The sequence below is a fragment of the Lepidochelys kempii genome, chromosome 1 (assembly GCF_965140265.1).
Source record: "Lepidochelys kempii isolate rLepKem1 chromosome 1, rLepKem1.hap2, whole genome shotgun sequence".
NCBI classification, from domain to species: domain Eukaryota; kingdom Metazoa; phylum Chordata; order Testudines; family Cheloniidae; genus Lepidochelys; species Lepidochelys kempii.
The window spans coordinates 107907068-107921924 of record NC_133256.1 but is presented as its reverse complement, the minus strand read 5'-3'; the positions used below and the strand labels follow the sequence as shown (position 1 = coordinate 107921924).

General features: G+C 47.0%; 1 protein-coding gene across 2 annotated transcripts in view; it reads left to right on the top strand.

The window, feature by feature from the left end:
• The window catches only part of ANKRD10 (ankyrin repeat domain 10), a 51517-nt gene that overhangs the window by 31306 nt on the left and 5354 nt on the right, over positions 1-14857 (top strand). For both annotated transcript variants that reach the window (XM_073349906.1, XM_073349915.1), the window contains exon 4: positions 1216-1436. In XM_073349906.1, coding sequence (XP_073206007.1) covers positions 1216-1436 — 221 coding nt within the window. The remainder of the gene's footprint in view (positions 1-1215; positions 1437-14857) is intronic.

Sequence of the window (14857 nt, the reverse complement as noted above, 5' to 3'; positions counted from 1 at the left end):
TTATTTAACATTATTCTACGTATGTCACATTGGTATAATTTAGAGCCTGTCTATAACTTGCTCAGTTCCTTTGTTTTCATGTATTTGGCAAGAGCACTTTATTATACTTCACGGGAATTTCAACAAAGGAGACAGTTCAATGGATTGGCTATGTTAATCTCTTAAATTATCCCTCTGTTGGTCCCTCTACTTATTTTCAGGAACTTAAAGTAATAAGCTTCTTGCCCAAACTACGAAATCTAAGAAGTAAAGATACAGTTTTCTGGCTGGGAAGTTTTGTTTCACAGTGTATCTAGTTAGGAAAGATTCATCAGCATTCTCTGTTCCTCCCTCTAATTCTGCTGCTGCCAACTCCCCTTGTCTACACTTTTTTGTAGCAACGTTTTCTTATTACACTTTAATGTCCATATTTCTAAAGACAGGCTTACTGTTGTCAGAGGCCATTCATGTAAATGCTTATCAGTGGGGAAGGGCAAAGGGAGAACTCTTTCAAATTGAAACTTTCGTCTGTAACCGTGGATGTCCTAGCTGGCTTTATTTAATTCATAATCTTGCTAAATTAGAAAATTCAATGCCAGTGTTCCATCTTGGACCAATCTTGAGCCAAATAACAGAAGAAGTCCCCAACATTTATAATGTCACACACTTTGAAATAAGAAACGAGCAAAAAACAAATCCTAAGGAAAGCCTAACTAAGCATAGCTTTTATATTTTATTGTTAGGAAGATGAGTGATGTTAATTATTGTTGTCTTAGATACCGGAATGCCATGGACAATTACTAAGTCATGTTAAGTTTGTTTTGAGGGTGGTTTTTACTCAAGATAAAGAAATAGATTGTCAAAATAAGCTGCAGAAGGTGATAGATTTCAAGATTTAGATTTAGGAGTCTGAAGTCTGTGTAAAGGTCAGATGCTTCAGACTGTAATTTAGAAATTAAGCATTTTGAGATGTTTAAATAGGAAGATGCTTTTTTAAAGACACATAGTATATTGATTTTATTGAAAAGTATATTGTCTCCCAAATTTTGCTTAGAAGCCAGATATGTGCAAAGAGCTAAGTTAGTTTTATAACTAAGATTGATAGCAAATTTCCATTAAGGAATTATTTAAGTTCTTTCTCTCTCATCACCTGCAGATAGTTAGTCAGTAAGAGCAGCAGCAGCAGTCAAGGTGGGTTGATGAATGAGTGTAATTCAGTTTCTTTGTATTGTGCAGCTTGAGAAATGCCAGTGGACTGACAGCAGCAGATCTTGCGCATACCCAGGGTTTCCAAGAGTGTGCCCAGTTTCTCTTGAACCTCCAGAACTGTCACCTGAACCGTTTCTTTAGCAATGGCATGTTAAATGGAGGTCCCAATCCAGTCAATGGTGGGACAAGTCGAAAGAGATCCTTTGAAGATGTGGATTCTGCTGGAGTAAAGAAAGCTAGGATTGAAGGTGAGACTTCAGAGGTAAAAGTGGGAGGGGCAATATCACTGTTGACTGTGAGAATAACAGAAGGTACTCTGGGCTAGAAAGTTTATTTTTGACATCCCTAAAAAGGGATACATGAATCAAATATGAATAAAACAATTATGAAAACAAGACTGGTGGCCTCCTTAAAGAATTACCTTTGAACGTTCCCACTCTTAGCGAGTACATGCCTCACTTCTGCAAGTCCCAGAGCTAGATGGACAGGAAGTAACTTGGAAGGAATGTGTGCACTCTCTTCTGACTCAGATGTTGATTCATAAAAGGACTGTGAAGCATCTTTTAGCGTCTTTCTGTCATAAAGAATATATAGTCACAGAAATATAGGGCTAGAATGGACTTGTAGAAGTCATCAGATCCAGACCCCTATGCTGATGCAGAACCTAGTAAATGTAGACCATCCCTGACTGATGTTTGTCTAACCTGTTCTTAAAAACCTCTAATGATGTGGGTTCCACAACCTCCCTTGGAAGTCTATTCCAGTGCTTAACTAACCTTGGAATCAAAGATTTTTTTTTTTCCCCCCTCCTAATATCTAATGTATATCTCCCTTGGAGCAGATTAAGCCCATTATTACTTATCCTACCCCAGTGGACATGGAGAACAATTGATCACCATCTTCTTTATAACAACCCTTAACATATTTGAACACTGTTATCAGGTTAACCCAGTATTTTAACATTTACTTATGGATCAAGTTTTCTAAACCTTTTTATCATTTTGTTGCTCTCATCTGGGCAGTTTCTAATTTGTCTACATTATTTTCCTAAAGCGTGACATCTAGAATTGGACATAGTACTTCAGCTGTAGCCTCACCAGTGCCAGTAGAGCAGGACATCTGCCTCGCTTGTCTTACAACACGGGAGGTAATTGTCCAGTCCTGCTTGGCACTGGTGAGGCCTTAGGTGGAGGCCTTCTTAAAGTACCCAGAATATAAATAGCTGCCCTCACAAACAATCCCACTGTTTTTCTGTCTGCCGTATGCCGTAGTTGGGAACGTTTTCCTTTCCCTTCAGCATTATGCAGTACTTCCCAAAAAAATCCTACATAAATAGTTTAATGGTTTGTTAGACAAGGTTTTCCACCGGCAAAACTCTGTGGAAGGTACTGGCCAGATTTGGCTGCACTCCAAAAAACGTATTAAGGTCCTAAGGCTTCTCCATGACTGCCACCATTCTCTGTAATGGCCTGGAGATTCAAGCTTTCGTCATCAAAATTGGGGTTAAGTAGGGATGTGTTATTGCCCCAACTGGGTTCTCCATCTATTTAGCAGTCATTTTGGCCCTCTTTTTAAAGGTTGCCTCCCCAATAGAGTTGACATTCAATACAGAATGGATGGGCGACTTTTTAATCTTCGAAGTCTCCGCTTGAAGTCTAAAGTACTCAGTGCATCTATTATTGATCTTCAGTGTGCTGATGACTGTGCCATCCCTGCACCCGCTGAGAATTACCTTCAGTCCACACTGGATTTTTTTGCACAAGCTTACTGAAGCTTGGGACTCTCACTCAATAGTGAGAAGACTAAAGTGATCCATCAGCCTGCTTCAGGCCTTGCACACAATCCACCACAAATCACCATCGAGGGACAAACTTTGGAGACAGTTGAGCACTTCAGCTACCTCGGTAGCCAACTTTCTCAAATTGCAAAAATTGACAGTAAGATCCAGCACAGGATCCAGTTCGCAAGTGCGTCCTTTGGGAAATTGCTCCGACGTGTTTTCACGGACCGTGACCTACGGTAGGATACCAAGGTCTATAAGACTATTGTTGTTCCTACACTCCTTTCATGGTTGCGAAACCTGGGTGACCTATCAACAGCATCTCAAGAGTCTGGAGAGGTACCACCAACAATACCTCCGAAAGATCCTCACATCAAGTGGGAGGATTGCTGCATTAACGCCAGTGTCACCAGCGTTGAAGCAATGATCCTCATGCTCCAACTCCACTGGACTGGACATTGTGTCTCAAAACAAGACCTCTGCTTTTAACTTGCTCATTGTCGGAGATCCCGTGGTCAGAGGAAACGCTACAAGGACACACTGAAAGTGTATCTGAAGAAAACTGATGTGGACATCACAAGCTGGGAGGAGCAAGTCCCCAACCGACCTCCATCAGGCAGTGGTCCACTTCAAGGAGAAGCGCCTTGCCCTCAACAATGCAGAGAGAGAAGGAAAAAGAGAGAACTTTTTCAGCAGGCAGCTGACCCACCAGGAAATCTCTGTACCTACTGTGGGCAGATCTGTGGTTCCAGGATCAGACTCCTGAGTCATCTCAGGACCCATCTGTAAATCCATGGTAGAGATCATCCTCTAATAGCGGCATTGCTGATGATGAGACAAGGTTTTGTTTATTTTCAGAAGTCACAGATATTAGTGATCCAGCAGGGTTCCTTTTGTAGCATTGCAAAAAAGCAGAGATTCACAAGATGTGATTCTTTCCCTTTCAAATGACTGAACTGGGCATGAGCAATGTCTTTATGTACTTGAAAGAAGATAGTTTTGCAAAAATCCTGGAACACCTGCTGGCCCTTCTCTAAAAGAGCCCCAAAAGACAAGCCAGACCAGCAAGTGGTATTCCAAAATTACTTCCTTCAGCCCTGAAGTTGCAAAAGCCTTTGCAAAAAATCTTTTTGGCATGAGTGGTGTGTCTGTGAAACCCACTTCTGCACCATATTTTGCTAGATTCTCAGACAGAGAAGTCAGTCTGTGCAGAAGATAGCCTTGTAGGAACCCTTCAAGAAGTTTCAGAGGCTGCAGTATCTGAGATTTTGGTGGAAACTAGGGGTAGCACTTCTCTAGGTTCTGTTGACTTCAAAAATTGCTCTGTGCTAAGGTGAGGCTCCAAGAGGTTCAGCCAGACCTTGTTGCAGTTGGCCTTCCCAGATCTTAGTTGTCCTGAAGGAGAGAACTTCCTTGTATCTGGGCCATTTGGTTTAGTCTCCTGCACTAAGGCACTCATCTGATGCATCCAGCATGATCTCCAAGAAATGCCTCTAAAGGTGTCAAAGGACGGCTTTCTGAAGATTCTACACCATCCTCTGTGCCCAGCTGTGATTATTCCTTATTGGAGTTGCTAGCTTTTGATTGCCCTACCATTGTTGCCAAGGTAGTTTTGATGAAGTGGGGAATTTTTGCTGCTAATTTTTATGAGTACTGTGTGCGCTTCAGTTTCCCCTATATGCTGCATGGATAACTAGGTGGTTGGGAAAAGGCTGTTTACTCTTGGGCAGTCGTGTGAATAGCACCTGGCTCTGTCGGGTTTGGGGCCTAGGTCAATGGATGGTCTGTGAAGACAATGGCAAATCCAATCACCAAACTTTTGGTACCTAGCAGCTAATGACCATGAATGGTCCACTGCCTCTGGAGGAAGCTAGCCATATTTGACCAGCTGGACAACGACTGACTGAGGAGGGGCCTAGTAGAACTGGCCTGGGAACTTGAACAAAGAGGATGGAGAGAGAGAGCAGGAGCCAAGGGTGGACACTGCTTTGCTGGGTTTTGGATAACCAGAGTGGAGCATGCTCTAAATTTTGTTTTCTTTACGCTAACCAAGGACTTTCTGTGCTATGTTCCAGACATCTAATAAACACTGCTGTTCTTGCAGTGCCTGCCAAGTCCCTACAAATGCTGACTGTGGGGGTGCATTACCCCCTTTGGGTGTACAAATCTCTCTGGGGTGTCCAACTCAGGTGGACTCACTGAAGAGAGCTCATGGTGTGAAGCAGGGGTGCTGGAGGTTCTGAGGTTCAGTTCAAGGAGACAGGGAAGCCAAATGTCTTCCCCTAGTGAAAGAGTGAGATCCTAAGGAGGTCTGGCACCCTGAGGGGAGTCCTCCCTGGACTGTTCTAGAGCACTGGACCTTTGGCTCCATGACCGGTGGTAGCAGAGGATGGCTTCTGAATGCACCAAGAGTTGGTTGCTGAATGCACCAGGAGTATGTTGCAGTATGTGACTAGCAGCAATAAAACAAAAGTAGTCAAAGGAAATAGCCAGAAAATGGTGTATTACCATCTTCCTAAGAAGGAATTGCAAACCTGTGCATAGAGAGAGGATTAGGTGTTGGAAACTGATTGCATGGCTGGAGAAGAATGATCAGTGTAAGAGGCAGGTTCCAGCCCCAAATGTGTGTCCAAGAGGGTCCAGGGACAGCACCAGAGAGAGCAGCCAGGGCAGCAGCAGGGTGTCCACAAGACCCAGTTCCACCATCTAGCCTAGGGGTCTTCATGGGGAGCAAGGTCATAAACAGATTTGAAGCAATGGGAGTTGGAGCTGAGAGAGAAGTTGCTGGAAGACTGCAAGAAGTAATGAAAGCATGAATAGGAGATGAAGAAGCAGAGGAGCAAGAGGACCCACATAGGGGTAAGTGAGGAGAGGCCATGGGATGCCAAGTCCACAAGGAATCTAGATACCAAATTGCTGCCCCAGTTTAAGGAGTCCTGTAGATGCCTACCCCACTGCCTTTGAAAAGGCTTGTAATTTGAACCAGGTTAACCCTGTGGGCTGGCTTCGCTGTCTCACCCCCTCACTCGGTCCCAACCCATATAGGCTTACAGCCAGATGGATGGAGTTGATATTGGGGACTATGAACTATTCAAAAAAGCTTTGCTGCTCAAGTTTGAATTGACTCCTGAAGCATTTAGGAAAAGGTTTCAGAGTGTGCAAAAGACTTAGAATGTGACCTACTTGGAAGCCACCATCCTGATGGGAGCGTATTTTGACAGATGGGGTAAGAATGCAGGGGTCACCATGCTAGAGGGTTTGTATATCCTAATTGGGTTGGAGCAAGGCTATGAGATGGGCTTCCTGTTCACTAATCATATTGTCAACCTATCAGAACACAAGGATTTGCACAGTGCGAGTCAATTGGCGGATGAAGAGATTCTCCCAGGGACTATTCCAGAGCTGTTCCAGAGCACTGGACTTTGTGGATCTGTGATAATAGTGCATCCTTAATGCACTAGTTCTAGAGAAGGCAGGTGCTAAAGTTTTATGAGTTGGTGATGTGAAGGGTTGGAATTGAGAAGACTGACTTCTGCTCCTTGCTTAGTTCCCATTTCCTTAGGAAAGCCAGATTCTGGCACAGGGGCTGGCAAAGATTCCCTTTGTCTCAGACACTGCTGAGAGATCTTTAACTTCAGTAGTGTCTTTAGGAAGACAGGTATGGTTTAGGAATTCAGCATTTCCTCTGAGACTTAGACGCAGATTTTGGATCTCTGTTGTAGGTGTATGGACCACCTTAATCCTGAGATGAGATCCTGGAGAAGCTGAAAGTGACTAAATCAACTGCTTCAGGCCTCAGCCATCTATTTATGGGTCAGTTCTGCATAGAAATTCAAACTAGAAAGTGTCTTACACCTTTCAGAGCGGATAGATGAAGGAGCTTCACTTCTTCTTCAGGCAGCATTGTTGCCAAGCAGCAATTTGAAGATGAGAGAGATGACCCTGTTCCAGGCTTTAGGGAAACAGATCCTTCTATGTGCCTCCCTTTTTGAGACCGTTTGTCCTTAGGGGTTTTTTTTCTTTGACATAGTAAACCATTTTCTTGGGCTGATGGAACCAGAAAATTTATCAGACGGGGGTCTGACTTTCAGTTCCGGGTTGTGTGTGTGTCTGGTTGTGTGTGTGTGTGTGTGTGTCTGTCTCTCTCTCTCTCACACACTCAGTCTCTCTTTTCTCTTCAACGATCCCTCTCATAAGAAACTTATAGGACAAGGTTTTGGCGTTAGTAAAATTTATGAGAAAAGAAAATGTCAGACCCTTACAGGAGAGAGGGATTTTATTCCCAGTATTCTTCCTTTCATAAAATTTACCTGCAAACTATTCTAGACTTCCCCAAAAACAAATGCCCAAGGGAAAATCAGATTCCATATGGTTTCTTCTGGGGAACATAACTCCTTTTTGGTCCTGCATTGGTTTGGGTCCCTTGTTTACTTGCTTACTTACGCAACTTGATACGGTGAAAGCACAAATAGTACCACAAGTTCATGATGTACAATGATCATTACCAATAGATGGCACTATCCTTTGGGAGAGTGGTATCTCCTAAGGTGTTCACCAAGTCCTTGGTTGTGATCATAACTCACATGCATCATCAGGGCTTACAGACCTTCCATACCTAGATGACTGGCTTATAGGAATTTTATTTTAACATGGGTTAAGTTACGCCCTAAAGAAGTGTTTCATCTTCAAGACTCTCTTGGTCTGAGTAAAGAAAAAAATCAGACCTTATTCCAGTTAAGATTTTTACTTTCATAATATCTACCCTAAATTTCACAAGGGATTTAGCTTTGTCTACCTCGAGGCAAGTTGACAGAACTTACTAAGGCAGTTTTCTGAAGAAGTTGGGCTCAGTTGCAGTCTGCAGACTTGTCACCCTGTTTGCATGTCTGCAGATGAAACCATTACAAGGGTGGATTAAATCAAGTGTACAAAACGAGTACAAGCTGTTCAGGTTTGTTAACTTGTCTTCCTAAATTGCTGATATATTCTCTGGAGGTGTCAATCACCGAGATTCTATCAGGCAGACAAGATGGTTCTTGGACCTCACCCAACATTTCTGACAAAGGTTGGACCTCTGTGTGGCGTTTGGAGAGAAATCCAAGGTCAAGACATCTATATTCAAAAGTGTCTAAATGACTTAAGTGATGCATCCAGTCCTGTTAAGAATTAAGTAATGATGTTCTGCTGGAGCACCCGAGAGAATACTCTTCAACAAGCCGTGTCTATACTGTAGCCATGTCAGAAGTCTTTTGGTGCTTGGTTTGCCACTGCATAAATCACAATTCTTCGAGTGCTTGCTCGTGTCCATTCCATATGAAGTGCGTGTGCGCGCCACATGTACTGGTGCCGGAATTTTTTCTGTTAGCCGTATCTGTAGGGGACCGGGAGTGGTGCCCGCATGGTGCAGTATAAGGGATGTTGCCGGCTCCCCTACCCTCAGTTCCTTCTTGCCGCCAATGATGGTGCTGGAACTTCTGCTGCTGCTTTGGCTAGCTTTCGCTTAGTTCAGTGTGTCTCACGAACATTTCTTTGTAAAATAGTTGTATATAGTTTAGTATTTACCCTTAGTATTAGTTCTAGTTAGTTGGTCCCGGATGGGACCCCACCTAGGGACGGGGCATGCCCGATACCCAGGCTTTAAACCAGGCAATGGTTGTAAGTGGCCCATGCCCATCAACGACCCACACTTTAGTTGTTTAAGGTGTCTAGGAGAAGGACACATAAGCACTCCTGATGGAGTTAGCGCTGACCCCGGCACCAGAGCAGAGGTCCAACTCAGCCCCAAGCACCACAGTGTTGGTACAGAGCACCCTGCTGGTGCTGTCTACGAGCTGGCACTGCTTCCCCCCACCCCTGGCAAAGAAACCCAAGAGGTCCACAAGGGGAAGATCTCCCACTTCCTGTAAGGGAAAGGAGAGGGCTGGAGGAGAGCCAAGACCTGTGCTGGACGGCTGGACGCCTCCATCCGGGAGTCGTCCTATCTCATATCAAGCGGTCAAGACCCTCCTCTACTGTGCCTGTCGCATCGGACAGTGATGAGGGCCTCCATCAAGTTGAAGTCCCATTGATGCCCGAGGCCCTGCAGGCAGCGCAGGAGAACCTGATGCTACTAGTGCCGCCCACACCAGCTCTTGCGGTAACCAAGCTAAGTGGTAAACCCATCTTGGGACCATTCAGAGTGTCCCCGCCTCAGCAGCGCTGCTCCCCATCACAGGGGACATCCCGCCAGCGCTTTGCTGCATGGAGCTGTCATGCCTCGGACTTTGGGAGGCAGGCTCAGAGAAGCCCTCTTTGGTCTCTGGACCCTTGGCACTGACAGTGGGATTCGAGGCGTGGCTCACTGGTAACCTGGCGCAGACCTGTGGAGGCACACGTCCCCCAGCATGAGTGTCAAGACCGACCCATCGGGTTTCCAATGTCTCGGCAGCGGTCCTGTGATTGATTGGAGGAACAGGGTCACTGGTCACCCGCCCAATGGCACCCATCACTAAGACACAAATCCCTTTGATCAGGAAGATTCTATCGACAACCGGCACGCTTCAACTCCTGGTCCCACTCTAGATCTTGCTACAGGTCAAGCAGCGTGAAGTGTAGATCTACCAACGCAGATCTGCCAAACGACGAAGATCCCTGGGGTCCCGCAGAAGGAACTCATCCCGATTGGATAGGTCAGCGTCGAGGCACTGCGGTGAGGAGGGCCACCGAGCCAGCCAGTCATGGTCATTCCACAGTGTCCGTTCTGTTTACAATTCCAGTGCTGATCAGGAGTCCCTGGTAGCAGGACAGGTCCTGGCACCAGTGGTACCATCGACCTCATAGGCACCGCAACCGACCCCATGGCTTCCGGGCTAATGGCTGGCAGTGTGGTATCCCTGGAATCCATGGGGGTTCACCCAGTCTTCCCAGGCCGCCCGATCAGTGGTGGAGGCCTCAGATAGGACATCGGCCTCAGCATCCCACCTTCCTCCGGAGGTGGAGGCTCCACAGGGGAAGACTGGCCCCAGGCCCATGAGGACCTAGGGGAGCAGTCAGTTGGACTACCAAGGGAAGTGTTGGAGCTCTCAATGCTAGCTTTGTCCTCCTCATCGCCAGACGCTTTTATGGGTCCCCCTCACCCAGTTCTGCAAGATGATGTCACGGCTCATCAGGAGCTTTTGAAGAGGGTTTGCCTCTACCCTGGGGCTCCAGGCAGAGGAACTTGAGGAGCCGTCAGACTCACTGTTTCAACATCCTTTGCTCCACAGCACCCGCTAGAGTGGTTTTACCCCTACACGAGGGGGTATCAAAAATAATTAATGCCCTATGACAAACCCTCTCCTCCCTGTCACCCATCTCAAAAAGGGCTGAGTGCAAATATTTTGTGCCAGCTAAAGGCCATGAGTATCTCTATACCCACTTGGCCCCAAACTCCCTTGTAGTTGAGGCTGTTAAAACAAAGGGAGGGGCGGGGCAACCTGGGGGTATGCCCAAGAATAAAGACTCAGAGACTGGATCTGTTTGGGTGAAAAATTTGTCTTCCAGCCTTTAGTTGAGCCAAGCCCTCCTTGGCCACTATGACTACAATATGTGGCAGTCTATGTCCAAATTCGAAGTCTCACTACACGAAGGGTCCAAGAAGGAATTCCGGGCCATCCTCAAAGAGGGCACGGCTGCAATGAGAGCGGCCCTCCAAGCAGCCTCGGAAGCAGCAGGCTTCACGGCTCATCTCCATGTAAAGGGCATCCTGGCTGCTCCTCTCGGGTCTGTCAATGGAGGCTCAGCAATCGATGCAGGACCTCCCCTTTGACGGCCAGGCCCTGTTTGTAGAACAGACGGACGGTAACCTGCATGGCCTTAAGGACTCCTGCACTACCCTGAAAACTCTGGGGCTGTATGTTCCAGTCCAGCCCGTAAGTGGTTCAAACTGCAACAATCTCAGGGCCAACGGAGTCAAACCCACCAGGAGCCAGCCCCCCCCCCCCATAAGAAAAGTATGGGCTACAAGCACCACCCGAGCCCCCCACCTCCTCCCTCAAGATTGCGCTCGAGGGCGATGTGCCAGACTTTTTACCCCGGATTCGTCTGTCCTGCTGTTTTCCAACCACCTTTCTTTCTTTTTTTTTCTTTCCACATGGACAACTATAACTTAAGACTGCTGTGTCCTCAATACTTTGGCGGAGGGTTATACCCTACAGTTTACTCCCACCCACCCCATTCCCCATCCCTCTTCAGGGACCCTTCTCACGAGAGTCTCCTCGCACAGGAGGAAACGGGGTTGTTACAACTGGGTGTGATGGAAGAAGTTCCTCTCGAGTACAGGAACAAGGGGTTCGTATATTCCCGGTACTTAATCCCAAAGACGAAGGGCGGTCTGCGGCCCATCCTGGACCTGATGGACCTCAACAAGTATCTAAAGAAGCTAAAGTTCTGCAAGGTCTCCTTGACTTCTATCATCCCCTCCCTGGATCCAGGAGACTAGTATGCCACCCTCGAATTGAAGGATGCATACTTCCACATAGCGGTCTTTCAAGGTCACAGACACTTCCCCCAGTTTACTGTGCGGCCCCACCACTACCAGTTTGCAGTCCTCCCGTTGGGCCTGATGACAAGCACCTAGGGTGTTAACAAAGTGCATGTTGGTGGTGCCTGCTTACCTCAGGTGTCCAGGCATCCAGATCTACCCATACCTTGATGACTGGCTAGTCAAGGGCAACTCCAGGTCTTAGGTCCAAGAGATGTCCTGGTGCTACAAGCCACGTGCCACTCCCTGGGCCTACTGGTGAACGATAAAAAGTAGACGTTAGTTCCGGTGCAAAGGATAGAATTCATTGGAATGGTACTCTACTTGACCTGCGCCAGAGCATTCCTGTTGCTAGAAAGATTCCAGATGTTGACAGACCTCATCACGGAGGTCTCCACGTTCCCCCTGCCTACAGCCAGCGTTTGCCTGCGCCTGCTGGATGACATGGCAGCATGCGCCTACGTTGTCCATCATGCCAGGCTCTCAATGTGACCCCTGCAGCAATGGCTGGTGACGATCCATTCCCAGTCCAGAGATCACCTGAACAAGATCATTACCATTCCCCCAAGGGTACTTGCCTCGCTGCGATCGCATGACTATCTTGGAGAGGGTTCCATTTGACACCCCCCATCACTCCATCGAGTTGGTATCGGACTCCTCAGACTTCGGCTGGGGCATGCACCTCCGTGACCTCCAGACCCAGGGTATGTGTGACATTACACATAAATGTCAAAGAACTCAAGGCCGTCCGCTTGGCATGTGGAGTCTTCCTACCTCACCTGTCAGACAAGGTGGTGAGAGTTCTGATGGACAACATGGTCTCAATGTTCTACATCAATAGGCAAGGGGGAGCATGTTTGTTGACTCTCTGCCAAGAGGCACACTATCTTCGGGACTTCTGCATCAGCCATGAAATCCATCTGGAAGCTTGTCACCTCCCTGGCATCAAGAACACACTAGCAGATCACCTTAGCAGGGACTTCTCTTACTGTGGTTGCTCCACCCAGAGGTAGCCTGCATGATCTTCTAGAAGTGGAGAACTCCCCAAGTGGACCTGTTAGCCACCAGACTAAACAGGAAATGCCACCAGTTTTGTTCGCAGGAAGGCCTGGGCAAGGACTCCCTCTCTGATGCCTTCCTCCTGTCGTGGTCAGGGAACACGATGTACCCGTTTCCTCTGATTCCTCTCATCAGCAGGGTCCTGGCAAAGATCAAGAGAGGCAAGGCACTGTCTTAATCTACCTGCTTCATCTGAGGAGCCAGGGCCTGGCACACACTTCCATTAGTGTGCATCTCGCGGCCATCTCCGCTTTTCACCCACCGATCCAGGACCAGACTGTGTTTTCTCATGACATAACGGTCAGATTCTTGAGAGGCTTCAAAAGACTCTTCCCGCAGGTGTGGACTCCTGTCCTGCAGTGGGATCTTAACTTGGTCCTCTCTAGGCTCACCTGCCCACCCCTTGAGCCGCTGGGTTCCTGCTCCCTTTCCCACTGTCTTGGAAGGTCGCGTTGCTGGTGGCGGTGACGTCGGCAAGATGGGTCTCTGAAATTAAAGCTGCCCTTAGGACCTCCATACACGGTCTTCTACAAAGATAAGGTTCAGTTGCGGCTCCACCCTGCCTTCCTGACAAAGGTTGTCTCCACCTTCCATATGAACCAGGACATCTTCCTCACAGTGTTTTGTCCCAAACCGCATAAGACCAGTGAGGAGAGGCGCCTTCACTGCCTGGACATCCGGAGGGCCTTGACTTTCTACTTAGAATGTACCAGGCCTTTCCGAAAATCGACTCAACTCTTCATCACTACAGCAGATAGGATGAAGGATCACCCGGTGCCCTCGCAGAGGATTTCCAATTGAATTACCTCGTGCATAAGGACTTGTTACAACCTGGCGGGGGTTCCACCGCCACCGATTGTCAGAGCCCACTCGATAAGAGCGCAGGCATCTTCGGCAGCCTTCCTGGCACACATCCCTATCCAGGACATCTGTAGAGCTGCAATATGGTCCTCTGTTCACACATTTACCTCTTATTATGCCATCACTCAGCAGGCCAGAGATGACGCTGGGTTCGGCAGAGCTGTGTTGCGATCTACATGTCCATGAACTCTTACCCACCTCCAGGGGTACTGCTTTGGAGTCACCTAATGTGGAATGGACATGAGCAAGCACTTGAAGAAAAGACAGTAACTGGTGTTCTTTGAGATGTGTTGCTTATGTCCATTCTACAATCCACCCTCTTTCCCCACTGTCGGAGTTTCTGGCAAGAAGGAACTGAGGATGGGGGGGAGCCGGCAGTGCCTCTTATACTGTGCCATGCGGGTGCCACTCCAGAGGGCTCCAGAGCCAGTCCGCTATGGATATTGCTGAGGGAAAAACTTCCAGCACTGGTGCATGTGGCGAGCACACACACTTAATATGGAATTGACATGAATACCACATCTGGAAGAACACCAGTTACGGAAAAGGTAACTGTCTTTTCTCTCTACAATGTAGCAAGAACAGAGGCAGTTTGGGGAGCACAGTGCTTCTTCCACTGGCCAATTAGCAAGGCTCCATGGAGGCAAAGCCAGGAAGGAAAAAAGGGCATTGCTTGTCTTACATAACTCCTGTTCTGTGACTGTATAGCCTCTATAGAGCACCACACTGGGTCACCCTCTCTCCCTCTACCGTTTTTGGAGCCCAGTTACGTTTAGGTGTTCTGGAGGCAAACAGGGAGAGCATTGGTGAGGGAAGGCCACCTGTACTCTCTGGGGCAAGTAGGCTTGATGTCCTAGACTACAACTGTCACTACTGACTTCCAAAGGTTCTCTTATAGTATGAAAATCCCCTTCTGAAAGGCTCTGACTCCTATATTGTGGCTCTGGAAGCAATACTGTTGAGAATAAGACGCTTGAGGTAAATTAAGCCAATTTTTCCCTTTGTAAGCAAATGGCTAAGCTACATTAGTTTGACATACACGTTCCCTGCCTGTGCAAGGATGCAGCGGGTGCATGCATACGCATTAGTCATAATTATGCTCCAGAATGTAAACTTTTACTTAAAAGCAAAATTGTCTATAGACTTTATGGTTCCAAAGAGAGCATTCAGAATCTGAATCCAATATAATGGTGTCTGATTCCAAGCTAGAAATGTTCTCTGAGAAGTATGAATTGCTCTCTTTCATATCATTGTGCTAACTGAAGCCTAATGATGGGTAATTGAAATGTCAACTATTTCTCTTCACTTCACCAGAAAAATCAATCTAATGTACTTGAATGTAATGGGGTGTCTAGTTTGTGTTGAGTCGTAGTCAGAGTTTAAGGCTAGAAGGAATGACCAGATCATCTAGTCTGATCTTCTGTATATGATGGGCAACAAACAGCATCAACACACACTAAAACCAACAA